Source organism: Chiloscyllium plagiosum, unplaced genomic scaffold (assembly GCF_037043375.1).
Source record: "Chiloscyllium plagiosum isolate Xiang-an unplaced genomic scaffold, Cpla_swu_hap1 HiC_scaffold_18, whole genome shotgun sequence".
NCBI classification, from domain to species: Eukaryota; Metazoa; Chordata; class Chondrichthyes; order Orectolobiformes; family Hemiscylliidae; genus Chiloscyllium; species Chiloscyllium plagiosum.
Window position 1 is genome coordinate 34,452,917 of NW_028270156.1, and position 20,344 is coordinate 34,473,260.

A 20,344-nucleotide genomic window follows, 5' to 3' on the forward strand; every position below is an offset into this window, starting at 1 on the left:
TAAGAACCCTACCATTAACCCTGTATTCCGCATTCTTATTTGTCCTTCCAAAATGGGTAACCTCACACTTGGCAGGGTTGAACTCCATCTGCCACTCCTCAGCCCAGCTCTGCATCATATCTAAGTCCCTTTGCAGCCGACAACAGCCCTCCTCACTGATAACAACTCCACCAATCTTCATATCATCTGCAAATTTACTGACCCACGCTTCGACACCCTCTTCCAAGTCATTAATAAAAATTACAAACAGCAGAGGACCCAGAACTGATCCCTGCAGAACTCCACTTGTAACTGGGCTCCAGACTGAATATTTACCATCTACCACCACTCTCTGACTTTGACCGGTTAGCCAGTCTTCTATCCAACTGGCCAAATTTCCCTCTATCCCATGCCTCCTGACTTTCCGCATAAGCCTACCATGGGGAACCTTATCAAATGCCTTACAAAAATCCATGTATACTACATCCACTGCTCTACCCTCATCCACATGCTTGGTCACCTCCTCAAAGATTTCAATAAGACTTGTAAGGCAAGACCTACCCTTCACAAATCCGTGCTGGCTGTCCCTATTCAAGCAGTGCCTTTCCAGGTACTCATAAATCCTATCCATCAGTACCTTTTCCATTACTTTGCCTACCACCGAAGTAAGACTAACTGGCCTGTAATTCCCGGGGTTATCCCTATTCCCTTTTTTGAACAGGGGCACAACATTTGCCAGTTTGCAGTCCCCTGGTACCACCCCTGTTGACAGTGAAGACGAAAAGATCATTGCCAACGGCTCTGCAATTTCCTCTCTTGTTTCCCACATAATCCTAGGATATATCCCGTCAGGCCCGGGGGACTTGTCTATCCTCAAGTTATTCAAAATGTCCAACACATCTTCCTTCCTAACAAGTATCTCCTCTAGCTTACCAGTCCATTTCACACTCTCCTCTTCAACAATATGGTCCTTCTCATTTGTAAATACTGAAGAAAAGTACTCATTCAAGACCTCACTTATCTCTTCCGACTCAATACACAGTCTCCCACTACAGTCCTTGATCGGACCTATCCTCGTTCTCGTCATTCTCATGTTTCTCACATACGCATAAAATGCCTTGGGGTTATCCTTGATCCTGTCCGCCAAAGATTTTTCATGCCCTCTCTTAGCTCTCCTAATCCCTTTCTTCAGCTCCCTTCTGGCAATCCTGTATCCCTCGAATGCTCTGTCTGAACCTTGTTTCCTCAACCTTATGTAAGCCCCCTTCTTCCTCTTTACAAGACATTGAACCTCCCTCATCAACCAAGATTCCCTCACATGACCATCTCTTTCCTGCCTGACAGGTACATACATATCAAGGACTCGTCATATCTGTTCCTTGAAAAAGTTCCACATTTCCACGACATCCTTCCCTGACAGCCTATGCTCCCAACTTATGCTCCTCAGATCCTGTCTTACAGCATCGTAATTACCCTTCCCCCAATTGTAAAACCTACCCTGTTGCACGCACCTATCTCTCTCCATAACCAAGGTGAAAGTCACAGAATTGTGGTCACCATCACCAAAATGTTCACCCACTAACAAGCCCATCACTTGTCCCGGTTCATTACCGAGTACCAAATCCAAAATAGCCTCCCCTCTGGTCGGACAGTCTACAGACTGAGTTAGAAAAGCTTCCTGGACACACTGCACAAACACCGCCCCATCCAATCTACTTGATCTAAAGAGCTTCCAATCAATGTTTGGGAAGTTGAAATCACCCATGACTACTACCCTGTGGCTTCTGCACCTTTCCAAAATCTGTTTCCCAATCTGTTTCTCCACATCTCTGCTGCTATTGGGGGGCCTATAGTAAACACCCAACAAGGTGACTGCACCTTTCCTATTTCTGATTTCAGCCCATACTACCTCCAAAGGCAGATCCCCCTCGAACTGCCTTTCTGCAGCCATTATACCATTTCTAATTAGCAACGCCACCCCCCCCCCACCTCCTTTTTTACCACCCCCCCTAATCTTACTGAAACATCTGTAACCGGGAGCCTCCAACAACCATGCCTGTCCCTCTTCTATCCACGTTTCCTTGATGGCCACAACATTGTAGTCCCAGGTACCGATCCACGCCTTAAGTTCACCCACCTTATTTCTGATACTCCTTGCATTGAAGTATACACACTTGAGCCCATCTCTGTGTCCGCAAGTACTCCCTGTCATTGCTACCTTCTCCACAGCCTCCCTACATTCTTGGACATCCTGACAAACAGCTAGCCTACTTGCTGGACTACAAGTCCGGATCCCATCCCCCTGCCAAATTAGTTTAAACCCTCCCGAAGATTGCTAGCAAACCAACCTCCCAGGATATTGGTGCCCTTCTGGTTCAGGTGCAACCTGTCCTGGTTGTACAGGTCCCACATTCTCCAGCATGCAGTCCAATTGTCCAAATACCTGAAGCCCTCCCTCCTACACCATCCTTGCAGCCACGTGTTCAACTGCACTCTCTCCCTATTCCTTGCCTCACTGTCACGTGGCACCGGCAACAACCCAGCGATGGCGACTCTGTCCGTCCTAGCTTTTACCTTCCAGCCAAACTCCCTGAGCTCCTGAATGACCTCCCCACCCCTCTTCCTACCTATGTCGTTGTTGGCAACGTGCACCACAACTTCTGGCTGCACACCCTCCACCTGCTGGAGACCGCAATTTCCCTTCCCATGTGGTTAAAGATGCCCTCCAATGCATCTCGTCCACATCCCGCACCTCCGCCCCCAGACCCCACCCCTCCAACCTTAACAAGGACAGAACGCCCCTGGTGCTCACCTTCCACCCTACCAACATTTGCATAAACCAAATCATCTGCCGACATTTCTGCCACCTCCAAACAGATCCCACCGCCAGGGATATATTTCCTGCCCCACCCCTTTCCGCCTTCCGCAAAGACCGTTCCCTCCGTGACTACCTGTCAGGTCCATGCCCCCCTACAACCCACCCTCCCATCCTGGCACCTTCCCCTGCCACCGCAAGAATTGCAAAACCTGCGCCGACACCTCCTCTCTGACCTCCATCCAAGGCCCTAAAGGAGCCTTCCACATCCATCAACGTTTTACCTGCACATCCACCAATATCATTTATTGTATCCGTTGGCCCTGATGCGGTCTCCTCTACATCGGGGAGACTGGACGCATTCTAGCAGAGCACTTTAGGGACCATCTCTGGGACACCAGCACCAATCAACCACACCGCCCTATGGCCCAACATTTCAACTCCCCCTTCCACTCTGCCGAGGATATGGAGGTCCTGGGCCTCCTTCGCCGCTCCCTCACCATCAGACGCCTGGAGGAAGAACGCCTCATCTTCCGCCTCGGAACACTTCAACCCCAGGGCATCAATGTGGTCTTCAACAGCTTCCTCACTTCCCCTTCCCCCACCTCATCCCAGTTCCAAACTTCCAGCTCAGCACTGTCCCCATGACTTGTCCTACCTGCCTATCATCTTTTCCACCTATCCACTCCACCCCCCCCCCCCCCCCCGACCTATCACCTTCATCGCCTCCCCCACTCACCTATTGTACTCTATGCTACTTTCTCCCGACCCCCACCCTCCTCTCATTTATCTCTCCATCCTTCAGGCACTCTGCCTGTATTCCTGATGAAGGGCTTTTGCCCGAATCGTCGATTTTCCTGCTCCTCGGGTGCTGCCTGAACTGCTGTGCTTTTCCAGCACCACTCTAATCTATATTCTGGTGTCTTCTTCTATGATGCAAAGCACCCATTCAGTTCCTCTGCCATTTCTTTGTTCCTCATTACTACTATTCCAGCCTCAATTTCCAGTTGTCCAGTGTCCACTCTTGTCTCTTTCTTATCTTTTAAATATCTAAAAAACTATTGCACACTCCTTTTATATTGCTTGCTAGCTTACCCTCCCTCATATTTCATCATCTTTCCCCTTATTGCTTCGGTAGCTGTCCTCTGCTCTTCTTCTGACTTCCTGTTTAGTTTATTTTTTGAAAGTGCCCAGCCTTAACCTCTTTAATAAATAGTCCTAAAATGCTTTCCGCAACATATTTCAAGCTAAGTGACCTATAGTTTCCTACTTTTTACCTCCCTGCCTCCTTGAATATAGGAGTTATATTTGCTACTCCCCAGCCTATAACTCCAATAAAGCTTAATACTGCTTTCCTAATAAATGTAATTTCACTAAGTTCCTCTCTTCCTCCTGACTTAACAACTATTATCAGAATGTATTTTTGCATCCTGTAATGTGAAGACAAAAGCAATTTTTTTTCTAAATTCTGTCTGCTATTTCTTTTGTTATTTGCTATTAACTCCCCATTCTCACTATAGGATAACCTTGACTTTACTTGCTCATTTCCTTTTTAGATGCCTGTTGAAAATCTTGTTATCCATTTTCACATTTCTAACTAGCTTCTCATACTCTCATTTCTTTCTTATGGTTAATCTTTAAGGCATTCTCTGCTGTTCTTCATATAGAGTCATACGACATGCAAGAGACCCTTCAGCCTATCGAGTTGGTAGCAACAAGAAAAACTGAGTAACCACCTGATCTGCCACTCAGTATTTGTGCAGTTATATGCTTTTTCCTTAGGTTTAAGGACTTCCATATCTACTTTAGTGGAGCGCAGATGTAGGCCTTGCAGCTTTAAATTATACCGCCTCAATTATAGACCCTTCAACTGCTTCGTATCCACCCTGTCCATACCCCTCAATCTTATACATCTCAGTATGGTGGTATGCTGACCAAAACTGCATACAGTGCATTCATACAATTATGTCCTAGCCAGCATGTTATACAATTCCAATATAATCTCCTTGCTGTTGTATTCTATGCCTCGACCAATGAATGCAAGTATCCCATATAACATCTTTAACCACCTTATCTGCCTGCCATGCTATCTTCAGGTATCTTTGGACACATCAAGGCCCCTCTGCTTTTCAGTACGTCCAAGATTCTACCATTCATAAGATGACCCCTTCCCTTTTTAGCTCTCCCTCGATGTATTATCTCTCATTTTTCTAGACTAAATTTCACTTGTCAAAGCTTTGCCTGACCAGCCCGGTGATACTGGATTAGTGGTGCTGGAAGAGCACAGCAGTTCAGGCAGCATCCAAGGAGGATGCTGCCTGAACTGCTGTGCTCTTCCAGCACCACTAATCCAGAATCTGGTTTCCAGCATCTGCAGTCATTGTTTTTACCAGCCTGGTGATATCCTCCTTCAGTTTCCAGCTATCTTCCATGCTCCCAATTCTCGAATCATCCATGAACAATTAGGATTTGGCAATTAATGCTGGTTTTGTCAGTGATGCTCACATCCCATTAACAGTGACATTCATAGCAAGCATTGGATTGTGTCCAGCCAACATGGAATTTGTTGATTTTAGGTTTGACATATTTAGAAAGTGGTTGGATGGCCATCAGTGGTTGGTGTGTGCTTGGATTCTGATACATAGATGCTCAAATTGAATAATAGTCTCTTGCACCTCAGCCACCAATCCTGGTATTCTTCACTACCAAATACCCAAAATTCACCACATAATGGAATTTATTTATCTTTCAATTTCTGATGATTAGTAAAATGCAAAAGAAATTGCACAAAACTTCAACCTGCTAGAACCCCCAACTAGTTAAAGCTGGTGCAAAAAATACGCCACCGAAATGGCTTAGAATTATTGTTCCAGGGCTTAAAAACAAGGGGTCTCCCATTTAACTCCGAGATGAGGGTTTTTTTTTATCAGAAAGTTGTTAGGCTTTAGAATTGTCTTCTGCACTGAATGCTAGAGGCTAGGTCATTGAATATATTCAAGGCTAAATTAACCAGATTTTTGATGATGTGAGAGTTTAGGGTTATGGCGGCAGGCACAAAAGTGGAATTAAGGCTGCAATCAGGCATCAGGTCAGCTATGATTTTATTGAATGCTGGAGTGGATTTAAGAGTTCAAATTAATTTATGGTTTTATTGCTTTGCTTGTATTACACCAACATCAAATGTCCAGCATTAGTTTGCTTTATTTAACAGTACTCTTGCTTGTGAGTCAGAACGGTAAAGACTCAAACCCCACGTCAGGACTTCAGCAGCTAACCTGGACTGCCAGTGAAGTGCAGCACTGAAGAGTACTCCTTCAGTACTTTCCCTCCGGGCCGCAGCACTCCCTCAGACTTTCTCTGTGAGCGTGTGGCAGTCCCTCTTCCCTGTCTGTGTGGCAGTCCCTAAGTATTGACCTTCCAATAGCATTGTGCAATCTCAGCATAGCCCCTCTGACAGTGCAGACATCGCTCAGTTCTCTGGGAGTTACTGCCTTGATTTTGTTTTTAAATATCTAGTTTTGGAGTTGATTGCAAAACCTTATGACTGACAATGTGCTGCATATTGATTCATGGCTAACAGTTTTTGGGTATGAACCGCTTTATGGCATGTATGTTTGAATTAAGCACTAATTGGTACAAATGTTTTACTGTTGTGAATTTCTAAGTCTTTTTCTTTTACCCTTGCAGGCATTTAACCAAGTCAACATGCCGCCACCTTTCATGCCACCTTTCCCACCATTGCATCCACCTCCCTATGCACCAGTCAGCCAGCCTACAGTTCCATATCTTGTGCCGCCAGGGAATATCCCTCTGATTGGCTCCACAGCTGTGCCTCCATTACTCCCACAGCCCACTTACCAAACTGCTGCTCCTCCCCCTGCTCCTATTCTTCCCCCTGCTCCTGTTCCTACTCCGGTTATTTCAAATTTGGCTGCTGAAATGCAAGTGGTGCAAATAGAAGGAAATGTGGATACCGATAACAAATCTTCTGAAGACAAAGCTCAAAATGAGAATGTAAGAGAATATGAACACGGTCACCAGAGTTGTGTATGCATCCATCTGAGTCTCCTAGAGAGACCCTGAAACCTGCTGCTTGTTTGTAATTTGTAGGACATTGTGCTATGACAGCATTATCCTGGAAATAGTCCTTTTTATTGTGCCAATAATGCATATGTATTCCAGTGCAACATTGCTGTATTAGGTTAATATGACAGAAGTTCTCAAAACCAGTTTTTTATGACTCTATGTCTCTCTGAATGCTTATTTACATAACCAGGATTGGAAAGTAGGGGAGTGCAGAAACCGAAACACCCTGAGGGTTGAATCTACAATTCTTTGAAAGCAGCAGAAATAGTTGAAGAAACAGTACAAAAGCGTTTGGCATCCTTGGTTTTATTAATATAGGAATAGAGTGCAGAAGTGAAAATGTTTTGCTGAACCATTAGTAAATTATGGTTAGGTTCCAACTGAAGAATGCTAGTCAATTCTGATATTGCATTTTGGGATGCTGAAGTTTTGATAAGGGTGCAGATGATATTTATTAGCGTGATTTCAGGATGAGGCCTTCATTTGTTTAGAGAGACAAGGCCGGGATTGATCAAATCCAAGCAGAGAAGATTAAGAGGAGATTTGAGGGATGTGTTAAAAATCATAAATGAAGTAGACAACGTTTTAGCATGGAGGGAGTCTGTAATCAAAAGACACATGCTAAGGTAATTTGTTAAAAAGCCAGAGGCAATATGAGAAAATAGTTTTTAAGTCAGATTTGTTATGATCCTGGAAGATGTCTGAAAGGATGCTAGGAGGATATTAATTAATAATCAAAAATGAATTGGATAAATATTTGAAGGATTTAAAAAAAGCAAGGCTGTAGGGAAAGAGTGTTACAGTGGGACTAGATGAATGGTTGTTTCAAAGTGCTGGCAGAGGTAGAGAATGGCCTCCTGTGCCAAAAGATTCTGTGATCTTTCAAAGAACCTGTTTGTAAGGGAGTCCTCATAGACTAGTTAAATCCAGTGGAACCAGTACCTAATCTAATTAGACATTGCTTGACACCTAACCCCTCTCCATTTAAGAAAAAGTACCTAAAACTATTATCTCAAGATTAAATTAACAGCAATAATTCAGTTACTATTCCAAAACAATTTTGAAATATTCCCCATAAATCCTGAAAATTAGCCTTGTGCATTTGTATCCATGCATCTTTTAAACTTATTTGCATGTACAATGCAATTTGATACAGCACAAGAACAGGCCTTTCAGTCCACCAACCCTGCATCAATTCTAACTCTTATTTAAACCCACTACCATGTGTCACCTGCTTTCAATGCTTCTATCAAGCCTTTTGATGATGATTATTGGATCTCACTACTGACCTTAATTGGTTGTGTCACTGGTTTGGTTATCTCCTTGCCGAGTGACTTATCCAAGACATAACTGGTATATTAGATGCCCAATTATCCCTTGAAGTTTTATGAGGCCACTATCCCAACTGAACCCTGTGTTTCATCTCTGGCTAATTCAGGTATTAATCAAACTGTCTTAAGTCACAGGGACAAGTAGTCTATGTATAACTGATGTTTATGTCATTAACAACCAAAGCTCCGTCTCTGGTTTCCAGGCATTATTTTGGTGGAATAATATGTTTTGGAATAGTGCTGATAAGGTTAGACCTCATTACGGATAACTAGGTTTGCAGTTTTCATATCCATCAATGATTCATTTGTCTATGCTCAACTGCTATGTGACATGGTCAGTGCAACAGAAAGTTGATATCTTCCAACTTGTATGTGTAACATAGATTTACTCTTCATTGAAATCACCAACCACTGAGATGGTGAGACTCTGTATGTTCCATAACACTTTATAAATATTGCACACCGTTAGACAATCATCTTGAATTTATACTCTGAAGTTAGTTTTTAGTAACCCATAAGCTAGAAGGTAATTGTCAGTGCTGCTCTAGTGGATTGGTTGTTCAAAATGGTATATGAGTGACCTGAGACAGATAATGACTTTGATAGGAAATTCCCATTCATAGCTGCATTGGGAGAGATTAATCTGGATCTGTTGTCATTCCCTTGAAGGCCAAATTCAGTGATTAGGTGGATTTGTAGCTTTAGTTCAGTTCAGCTTTCTTAATGGAAACCCTCATAACATCTGATCAGCAGTGGCCAAGGATATTAGTGCATCTCTGCCCTGCTATACACCGTGTGATTTTCATTGAAGCACTATGATAAGTAACTCCCAAACTAAATACTCTATTTATTTCTGCAATTCTTTATTTGATCTCTCTTTTCCTGTAATATTTTGTTTCATGCCTAGCCATACTTATTATGTAAAGAGGAAATGTATGTCACCGATTTGAGTTTAACTTGCATAGAGTTACTTTGAATGAGCAATATAGAAATGAGCCATTAGGACCAACTGGTAAGTGCTCCACGCAAATTTCTTCCCACCTCTTTTCTTCTCACCCTATTAGCAAATCCTTCCATTTTCCCCCTCATGTTTGTCTAACTTCCCCCATGTACATTTGTGCCACTTCCTGTTGTAAGTAGTTCCACATTCTAATCCGTTTCGGGAAAGACATTTCTCCTGAATTCCCCATTAAGTTTATGAGTGATCTTATACTTATGGCCCCCAGTTCTTTTATCCCCACAAGTGGAGTATCTTCTCTATCAAACACTGAAAACTTGCAAACTTTCATAAGATCCTCAATCAGGTCATCCCTCAGCTTCTTCGCTTTTGGAGAAAAAAGCTCCAGCCTGTTCAGTTTTTCCTGAATAAGTAGAATGTTATAAGTTTGACAAATCATACTTGGTGTTACTGGAATTGTTTGTAACTCAGTGTTTTTAAAAAAAAAGGTTTCACATGTGGAGTTGCAGCTGTCAGATTTTGTATAGGGTTAACCTGCGAGATCTGTGACATCAATGTTTTGTCTACTGAGCTTTGCTTCATTTTACAGTGATTAGCCATAAGGTCGCTAGACTGTTTAGTAGCTGCTCCGTTTCTTTAGCTCTAGTGTCAACATATTATCTAATGATTGATCATCAAAATAAGCTTGCTCTCCTTATCTATCACTGCACTTTATTTAGACCAGATGTGATGGCTACAGCCTCCTTTTTAATTTGTGAATAACATTTTGCTGCAGTTGTTAATTATTCAGATGCTGGTGATTGATCTTGTAGTCCCTTGGATAAATGCCACATTGCATCACAGAGGCCTTTCTATTATAGTGTAACACAGCACAGAGGAAGCCATTCAACTCTTTGTGCATCTGTTGGCCCTTTGAAACAACTATCCAAATTATTATATGGTTAACCACTTGCTGTTTGTTTCCCATATTCGTGTAATTTTTAAATAGCTGTTTAACCAATTCCCTTTTGAGTATTTCTTTTTAAACTGCTTCCACTACTCTCGGGCAATGCAGTCCAAATTATAGCAATTTCAATATCTAACAAAATGTTACTATCATTGCTTCTTGGTTCTTTTGCCAATCACTTGAAATCCATAATTCTCTAGTCAGTGGAAGAGAACCTTCTGTTGGAGAGCTTCTCAATATTCATGATTTTGAACATCTTTATAAATTTTCCCTTAGCCTGTTCTACTCTAAGAATAACCATTCTGGACAGTCTGCCTACATAATTGAAATCTCTCAACACTAACACCATTGTAGTGAATCTATTTTGCACCATCTCAAAGATGTTGACCTCTTTCACTTGAGGCATCTCCAGGGACAGAAGTGCTCTGATCAAATTATGATGTAATTGATCCCAGTTTTACACTCATCGAAGAAACTTCACGGTGTTTTAAAGAAGTTAAGTAAATTCTAATAATTAATTGAAAGCAGAGTCCTCGAATGTTGGAGTTCTGAATAAAAACAAAGTCCTGGAGAAACTCAGTTCTGATATCATCTGTGAAGAGAGAAACAATGTAATATTTTGAGCCCGTTGGATATCTGTTTGGAACAGTAATTAATGGTTGTTTGAAACACAGATTTCTGAGTACATTGAGATGCATAGTCAAACATTTTGATAACTTTTCAAGATAAAATGAAGAAAGGAAGCCTTGCATTTTGTATATCACATTTCATAACAACTGACATTGCTAAATGGTTTATAGGTGATAAAGTACTTTTTGAAATGAAATTAATCACTTTAATGTAGGAACGGGCGGCACAGTGGCTCAAGGGTTAGCACTGCTGCCTCACAGCACCAGGGTCCCAGGTTTGGGCAACAGTCTGTGTAGAATTTGCATATTCTCCCTGTGTCTGCGTGGGTTTCCTCCGGGTGCTCGATTTCCGCCCACATCCAAAGATGTGCAGGTCAGGTGAATTGGCCATGCTAAATTGCCCGTAGGGTTAGGTGCATAAGTCAGAAGGAAATGGGTCTGCATGGGTTACTCTTCGGAGGATTGGTGTGGACTGTTTGGGCTGAAGGCCCAAACATTTTAGGAAATCTAATTTATTCTAAATGTGGTAGTTATTATGCAAGAAGTACACAGTATAAGTAATCTGTTTTAATGATGTTAATTAAGGGATAAACATTCAACCCCTCCAACTTGTTCTTAAAAATAATAGAGGGATTTTTGTGCTCACCCAAAGGCAGACAAGATCTTGTTACAGCATCTCGTGAAAAATCTACTCTAAATGCAGTGTTCTTTAGTAATGCGTAGAGGTGTTTGTGTGATTTTTGTGCTCTTACCCTAGAATGGCACCTGAGCCTGAAATTTTGTGAGTGAGAGGTACATGTGTTACTGACTCAGTCACAAACTCATTAAAGTATTCTTTACCCAAAGAGTTGTACAAGTGTGGAACTGTACCACAAGGCTTGGTTCAGATAGCATAGATTAATTTAATGAGAAGTTGAATAAAATGCATGAGGGAAAAGGGAATAGCAAGATGTTTTTAATGCATTTAAGTGAAGCAAGTACAGTGGAGGAGACTTGTATTGACCGTAAATAGTTATGCTTAAGGCTACAGTAAATAGTGACTACACTGAAATTTTAAAGTCAGTTAAAAAGGAAATAGTTATGGAACTTGTTCCTTTATATTTCAGTATATAAAGAAACTTCATGTGCAAGAGAGGGCTGTTGAAGAAGCCAAATTAGCACTAAAACCCTATTACCAGAGTAAAGAGATCACCAAAGAAGAGTACAAAGAGATTCTACGGAAAGCAGTGCAAAAGGTATGAACATAGAGTGAATTTTTAAAAAGAACCTTGCAACCAAGCAGCAGCAAGATGCATAGAAAGGCTAAGTTTAAATGGAAATAGCCTTTTAAGTCTTGAATCTAGCCACTTTTAAGAAAAAAATCTAATTGATGTTAAGAAAATGAACTGTGGAGGTTGTTCACTATTAAATATCAGTCTAATCTGATAGCTGTGCTAATAATCTAGAGGAATAGAGTTTAAATCCCACCAGCAGCCTGAGATTTTGAAGATAAAAAGCTGGAGGCAGTAGAAGTAACCATGACCCTGTCACATTGATGCACAAACCTTTTTGATTTATTAAAATCCTTTAAGAAAGGAAATATGCCCCATACCTGGCCTAATGTGACTGCAGTCCTACCATCAAAGTGATGGTTCACTCAGAATTGTTCTCCTTAGTGACTTCATATTCACTCAGAGTTATACAACATGGAAACAAACCCTTTGGTCCTACTTGTCTGCTGACCAGATATCCCAAACTGATTTAGTCCATTTGCAACAGTTGGCCCATATTTCTCTAAACTCATCTTATTCATGTACCCATCCAGGAGCCTTGTAAATGTTGTAATGGTGTCCGCCTCCACCACTTCCTCTGGCAGCTCGTTCCATACATGCACTACCCTCTGCGTGAAAAGGTTGCCCCTCAGGGACCCTTCTAAATCTTGCCCCTCGCACCTTAAAGCTATTCCGTCCAGTTTTCAACTCCCCTACCCTTGGAAAAAGGTCTTATCTATTAACTATCCATGCTTGTCAACATTTTATAAACCTCTATAAGGTCACCCCTTAGCCTCCAATGCTCCAGGGAAAATAGCCCCAGCCTATTCAGCCTCTCCCTTTGGCTCAAACTTTGCAAGATTAAAGTGGTGCTGGAAAAGCACAGCAGGTCAGGCAGCATCCGAGGAGCAGGAAAATCAATGTTTCGGGCCGTAGCCCTTCATCAGGAATGAAGCAGGGGGTCTCTGGGGTAGGGAGATAGATGGGAGGGGGGTGGGGCTGTGGAGAAGGTAGCTAAGAGTGCAGTAGGTGGGTGGAGGTGGGGATGAAGGTGATAGGTCAGAGAGGAGGGTGGAGCGGATAGGTGGGATGGAAGGTTGGTAGATAGGTCAGGTCATGAGGATGGTGCTGAGCTGGCAGGTTGGAACTGGGGTAAGGTGGGGGGAGGGGAAATGAGGAAACTGGTGAAGTCCACATAGATGCCCTGGGGTTGAAGTGTTCTGAGGCGGAAGATGAGGTGTTCTTCCTGCAGGCGTCGGGTGGTGAGAGAATGGCGGTGGAGGGGGCCCAGGACCTGCATGTCTTCGGCGGAGGGGGAGTTGGAATGTTGGGCCGTGGAACAGTGGGATTGATTGGTGTGGGTGTCCTGGAGATCTTCCCTAAAGCGCTCTGCGAGAATGCGTCCGGTCTCCCCAATGTAAAGGAGACCGCATTGGGACCAACGGATGCAATAAATGACATTTGTGGATGTGCAGGTGAAACTTTGGATGTAGAAGGCTCCTTTGGGGCCTTGGATGGACGTGAGGGGGGAAATTTGGGTGCAGGTTTTGCAGTTCCTGTGGTGTCAGAGGAAGATGCCAGGAGGGGAGGGTGGGTTGTTGAGGGGCGTGGACCTGACCAGGTAGTCGCGGAGGGAACAGTCTTTGTGGAAAGCGGATAGGGGTGATGAGGGAAATATATCTCCGGTGGTGGGGTCCATTTGTAGGTGGCAGAAATGTCAGCGGATGATGCGGTTTATGCAGAGTTGGTGGGGTGGAAGGTGAGGACCAGGGGGGTTCTATCCTTGTTGCGGTTGGAGGGGTGGGGTTTGAGGGCGGATGTGCGGGACGTAGATGAGATGCGATGAAGGACATCTTCAACCACGTCAGAAAGGAAATGACGGTCTTTAAAGCAGGAGGCCATCTGGTGTGTTCTGTGGTGGAACTGGTCCTCCTGGGAGCAGATACAGTGGAGGTGGAGGAATTGGGATAGCATTTTTGCAGGAGGTAGGGTGGGAAGAGGTGTAATCCAGGTAGCTATGGGAGTCGGTGGGTTACTTAAAAAAAGTGTCAGTGTTAAGTCGGTCATCATTGATGGAGATGGGCAGTTTCAGGAAGGGAAGTGAGGTGTCAGAAATGGTCCAGGTGAATTTAAGGTCGGGATGGAATGTGTTGATGAACTGCTCAACCTTCTCGCAGGAGCATGAAGTGGTGCCGATGCAGTAATCAATGTAGCGGAGGAAGAGGTGGGGAGTGATAACTGCAGAAGATGGACTGTTCTATGTAGCCGATGAAGAGACAGGCATAGCTGGGGCTACCCCTTTTGTATGGAGGAAGTGGCAGGATTCAAAGGAGAAATTGTTAAGGGTGAGGACCAGTTCAGCCAAACAAATGAGTGTGTCAGTGGAAGGGTACTGGTGAGGATGTCTGGAGAGGAAGAAACAGTGGACTTGGAGGCCCTGGTCATGGCGGATGGAGGTGTAGAGGGATTGACTGTCAAAACTCTGCAATCCCAGCAACATCCATGTAAATCTTTTCTGAACTCTTTCAAGTTTAACAACATCTTTCCCATAGCAGGGATACTAGGACTGAAAGCAGTTTACTAAAAGTGGCCTCACCGATGTCCTGTATAGCTGCAACATGACATCCCAATTCTTTTATTCAACGCACTAACAATGAAGGCATGCATGCCAAATGCCTTCTTCACAAACTATGTACCTCCACCCCTTGTTCATCAAAATTCTCCAGGGTCCTACCATGAACAGTCCTCCCCAGTTTGCCTTACCAAAATGTAGCACCTCACATTTATCTTAAATTAAATTCCATCTGCCATTCCTCCGACCATTGGCCCATCTGATTAAGGTCCCTTTGTACTCTTGAGATAACCTTCACTGTCCACTATACCACCAATTTTGGTGACATTTGCAAACTTGCCAAACATACCTCCTATGTTCACATCCAAATCATTTATAATTGACAAAAAGCAGTGGACCCAGCACTGATCCTTGCGGTACACCGCTGGTCACAGGCCTCCAGTGTGGAAAAACAACCCTCTGTTCTCTACCTTCAAGCCAATTTTGTATCCAGTTGGCTAGCTCTCCTTGGATCCCATATGATCTAACCTTGCTAACAAGTCTACCATATGGAACCTTGTCGAACGTCTTGCTGAAGTTCATATAGATAATGTCTACCGATCTGTCATCTTCGATAGTCTTTGTCAACTCTTCAAAAAACTCAATCAAATTAGTAAGGCACAATTTTGGGAATACTCAATTGTATAAAAGCTGAAACAGTTCAAACGTGCCCACAAATACTTTCTCAAAGGAGCTAGGATGGTGAGTTAATGACTTATGTGCCCAAGTCTTGCTACTCTTGTCCTTCATTCCACTTGTGCAAGAAAGTTCAACCAATGAATTACTTCTGAGCCAGTATGTTGGTTGCTGTGCAGGATGACCTGACAGGCAATTTACACACAGCAAGGCCCCATTCAACCGCAAATTCAGGGAATGGCCAGTTAATGTGTGATATCAGGTGAGGTAAAATCTTGTCAACAGCAGCAAGAGAATACTGCTACAGGATCATTTACTCAATATAAGCAGGAGCAGACAATCTTGCTTTAACAATCTATCCAAAAGACAACAGTTCCTTGGTAATGCACCAACAGTCTAGATTATTGCTGAAAAATGACTCATTTTGGTGAAGTTGTACTCAGGATGTTATCAAGGATACCAGTGTAAAGGAGAACAATATTTTATGCTGTATGGGAAGAGAGTGCTGATAAATTGGAAAGTGTATTCTGATTGGTAGAAATATTGCCATGGAGAATGCACCAATTGGATGGTGAATGGTAGTTAACTGTGAATTTTTGTTTAAACTTAAACCAGACAGGTTGACTCTGATTGGTCAAGGCATTGCCCTGAGGAATGAACCAGAGAATGGCTGCCACTTGTTTTACGTTGAAACAGATGCAATATGTATATGTATTCATCCAATCTACAAAGAACAGGACCCTGTGTATTAGTACGTATGGCTTCCAATATTTGCATGTGTACCAAGCTGTGAGCCTGACTGTCAGTACAGTGTATTTTAAAATTGGTGGCCAGCATAATTCTTCGCACGTATTACCCAATTGTTGAATCACACTCAGTACATTGTGTGTTATAAAAAGCTGAAAGAACATGCTGTTTGAGATGATTTTCTGGTCTTTAGGATCTACAAATATATCATGTAACAATGAAATATACCACATTACTCAATTGTGAGATTGGCAGTGACTTTTTGGCTTAATGGCCAAATTACTATTAATGGCAAAAATCACTCTTGTTCCTACTGCATAGGAGTAGCATACAAAAGCTAGCTGCATCTGCTGCTCAGATTTTTGTGATATCATATCCTTCCAAGGTAACATGGATTAGACTTGGCATTTTTCAGGACTATAAGTAACAGCCGACACAAAAGATTGGTTTTACTAGCAACCTTGTAAATAGAGCCTGAACCATTTGCTCACCATGGAAGCCTGATGTTGGAATAGGGGGCATCAAAGGTGTTTGCAACACAACACTTGCCCTTCTCAAATTACCTGTTGTTGTATGTCACTCAAACTCATGATGTGTGACATACAACTTCATGCATAAGGCTGCGACTTTTCATGCAAAACAATGCTAAATGTTGTAAGCATTAGGCTTTGATTGTCAATGGGGTTTGCAGTATGGCAGGCGTAATGGAAGCTACATAGCCTAATTCACAGAGTTCTGTTCTTTGCAGGCAGGAATAACATGTAAACGTGCAGCACCAGTTTCAACCTAACAAACTAGATAGCAGCCATTTTCAGGTTCGGTGTTCGTGGCAATGCCTCAACTAATCTGTCGATTTGGCTGGTTTAAATTGAAACAAAGCTTAGTAGTTAACTAACTACCAGTTATCATCTAACTGGTATGTTCAGAATGGCAACACCTCTACCAGAGTTGACCAGCTAACTGATCAGCATTTTCTTATATGGTATAAAATGTTCCTCTTTACACTTGTATTTTTGTGGATGCCTTGGTAGTGCAAAGTGGAAACCTTGTGACAAAACGTGTTCTTTTTCAGCAGTATTTAATTCCATACAATGAAGCAACTATGTAAGCATGATTCTAGATTATGGGTTGAATCCCTGAAGTGAGGCCTGAATCACAAATTTGTTTCTTAATTGAGAGTGCTGTCAACCAAGCTAAGGCGATGCACTCAAAATAAAGACAAACTAGTGCAACAGAAAAAAACATGGTTTGTACATGTTCCAAATGGAAAGACTGTTTTAACACAAAGTATGTCTTTTTGATAATATTATGCTACAGATCTGCCACAGCAAAAGTGGTGAAATTAATCCAGTTAAAGTTGCTAACCTAGTGAAAGGTTATGTGGAGAAATACAAACACATCAGGAAATACAAGAAAGGAGCAGAAGGAGAAAGCAGCAAAGAAACAGAAGCGAAGCCAGAAGCAAGCTGAATTGTGTGAAACCTGCAAAGACAATACCCTCTTTGGTTCATTGTACAGTTTCTCCTGTGAATGTGGAGAACACTCCGAGACCAATTCTAACAGGGCAATGTTGACTGCAGCACCAAGACACTTTATATTTCATGGTATCGTCAGTCAATGTATAAATGCGCCTGGAGAAAGAAAAAAAAGAGGCCAGAAGATCTTCAACTGGAACCTTCCTGCCCATTATCTTTTCCTTTGTACAGTAGAACACAATTTCACACTGTGACTGTCTTTCCTGCCATGAATCCGATTTATAGACATTGTTTGCCTTTAGCATAATGTTCCTTTACTTAAGATCAATTGAATACTTGAAGCTCTGTTTAGTCAGTCTGATTGTGCCTGATACAAGGTAAAAGTCTAAATAATTCGGGTTTATAAAACATTATCCACTTTTTTCAAACAGTCTATTTTTAGGTTACTTGTTTCTGGTTAAATCATAACATTTTGGCTTATCAAAATCTGCAAAAGATCATCAGCGCTCTGAACTGCTTGTCATAAGTTATAATTTAAAAGCCATATTTGCATCTTTTATTGCTGTAAATAATATTCAAATAATTCATTTGTTAGAGAAATGGAGTGTTTTTTTCCTCTCCCCAATATGAATAATTATAGGTTTGTGATGATAAAATGCATTGTAAATGGTATGTTGGGTTTATTATTTCTGTTTTCCTTGTGCTTAAACAACCCAACTAAGATTACAACAATAATGCATAGAAACCTCTTGCTGAAATACTTATCCTGATTAATTGAATTGGTCAGTCTTTTGGCTATCTGTGGTTCTCGCAAACTTGAACATTGTCCCCTGGGACTTCAGATTTTGGTAACAGTAAGAACAATAGGAGACTATTCAGCTCCTTAAGTCTGAAACACAGGAGAGATTGAAGGACATTATTGTCACGAGGGAGCAGGAGCAGGCTGTTCACTCACTGGGGCCTGTTCCAACAAAACATGAGGAGATCATCGATCCCCTTGAGCCTGTTACGCAGGAGCATTTAGCCCCTCGAACCTGTACTGTCGTCATGTCAGGCCTGGATTTCAACTCCATTTACACTTCATTGCTTCATATCCCTTGATGCCCTTATTCAACAACACTGAATTAATCTCAATCCTGAAGTCTCCAATTATTGCACAACTTCCACAGTATATTGGGAGAGAGAATTTCCAGATTTCTGCCACCTTTACCATGTTACCTGAATATAGCAATTTATTTTATTGTCTCGGCATACTGTCATTATTTAGACCCCACCCTAAGTTGCCCTGGCAACAAAGTGGCTTGTCACGCATATTGTATGGGACTGGACTTGCCTGTAGGTTCTGGTTAAGAATAGGATGATAAGTTCCCCTTTCCTGAAGGACATTATTTAACTAAAGCGAAGTACTACAGATGATGCAAATCTGAAATAAAATCAGAAAATTCTGTAAATGATCAGTTCTGGCAGTGTTAGTGGAGAGAAAAAAAACAGTACACATTGATAATTGCTCAAATTCATGGTTATTCTCAAAATACTGATCAATAAATTACCAATTTTGTATTTCACATTGACAAAACAAATGAAATTGTTTGTTTTGCCAACAGTATTTACCATAAACTTTCAACTGGTCCTGAATTCTACTCCTTTCACCTCCCTGCCTATTCCCAATATGCCAATTGGTTTAGCTCCTGCCAACATGCAGTGGTTCTCCAAGCCTAACACAACAATTTTATCCTTAAGGCTCAAACTCATTGTTATTCTAGATCTAAATTCTGTGCATCCTCGCCACCTTGGCTATTTGACTGGTTCGGTTTGGGATTCTGTACTAACTACCTCAATATTCTACTCTGTGCCCATTTCCACTCCTCTGTCTGGCATTCATTTTTGTCTTTGACGTTGCTTTATTAATGGCAATTGATTGTATTGTCCACATCACAGAATGTTTACATTTGCCTCGTGGAAGTGTTTTTTTTTCACAATTTTCCATCTTTTTAAAGCAAACACGATCAGTCTGTTTAACTGTATTAGTACATTTGCAAACCTTTTTCATATTACTTAAACAAAAGATTATTTTAAAGAGATATAAAATCAAAGCAATATTTTGCTTTAGAAAGTCCAACTTTGAGAATTTATCTGGAACTAAACAAGGGACTAAACTCTGAATTATCCTTGTGATCATTTGAAGCTTCAGAGCCATTGACAACACTTTCTCTGCACACAACGTGGAAGTTAACTTGTTTTAAGCATGCATTATATTTTTGAACTTTTCACATTCAAATTCAAATGAAATGAGAATGATTGTTCCATTTTCTGATGGAGAATTCAAGGGGAGAAACATTTAATCAGGCTCTCTTTTTGTTTATTTATTTAATATATATTTTTATCTCATTTCATTGAAAATAGATTATTTTTAACTCTATTAAAGAATACTGTGTACCTGATGCCTAACACTGCAGGGGGTGTTCCTGACTTGTCCAGAGATAGTTGAACTCAGTGCTTTCTGTGTTTGAGATTAGTGCTCACTGATCAGGCAGGAAAACAATAAACTGGTCCAAGATTCTGTTCCTGACCACTGGGTGAGGACAGGATCAGAATCAGTTGTGACTGAATGGTTCAGCAACATACATTGTCTAGGTGAAGAATGTCACTTGACATATGTATTTGGGAACAATCCCACAATGAGTGGAGATCTATTAAGTAATCCTAGACCATTGGGTTGATTGCTTGCCATATCCTTCAGTAATAAATTAGTTATTACCTATGCCTAATTGATTGCATTCAGATCCCTGCTGAGGCTGTGCAATGTCTTTATTTTCATTTCTGGAATCTACTGTGTATGGTTTTGATAAGTGGAATGTTTTTTTGAAAAAGTCTGTAAACT

The 20,344-nt window shown here is 41.8% G+C and overlaps 1 protein-coding gene across 2 annotated transcripts in view; it reads left to right on the top strand.

The window, feature by feature from the left end:
* Positions 1–18,133, top strand: part of phrf1 (PHD and ring finger domains 1) — a 104,865-nt gene extending 86,732 nt beyond the window's left edge. The window contains exons 16-19 of one of the 2 annotated variants that reach the window (XR_015760141.1): positions 6,482–6,808; positions 11,851–11,979; positions 15,857–15,992; positions 17,306–17,444. Coding sequence is in view for 1 of the 2 variants with exons in the window: in XM_043705696.2 (XP_043561631.2) it covers positions 6,482–6,808; positions 11,851–11,979; positions 17,306–17,458 (609 nt within the window). In the remaining variant the exon portion in view is untranslated. Of the gene's footprint in view, positions 1–6,481; positions 6,809–11,850; positions 11,980–15,856; positions 15,993–17,305 lie in introns of both variants that reach the window. The other variant, XM_043705696.2, reaches the window with a different exon arrangement.
* Positions 18,134–20,344: the final 2,211 nt, after the last annotated feature.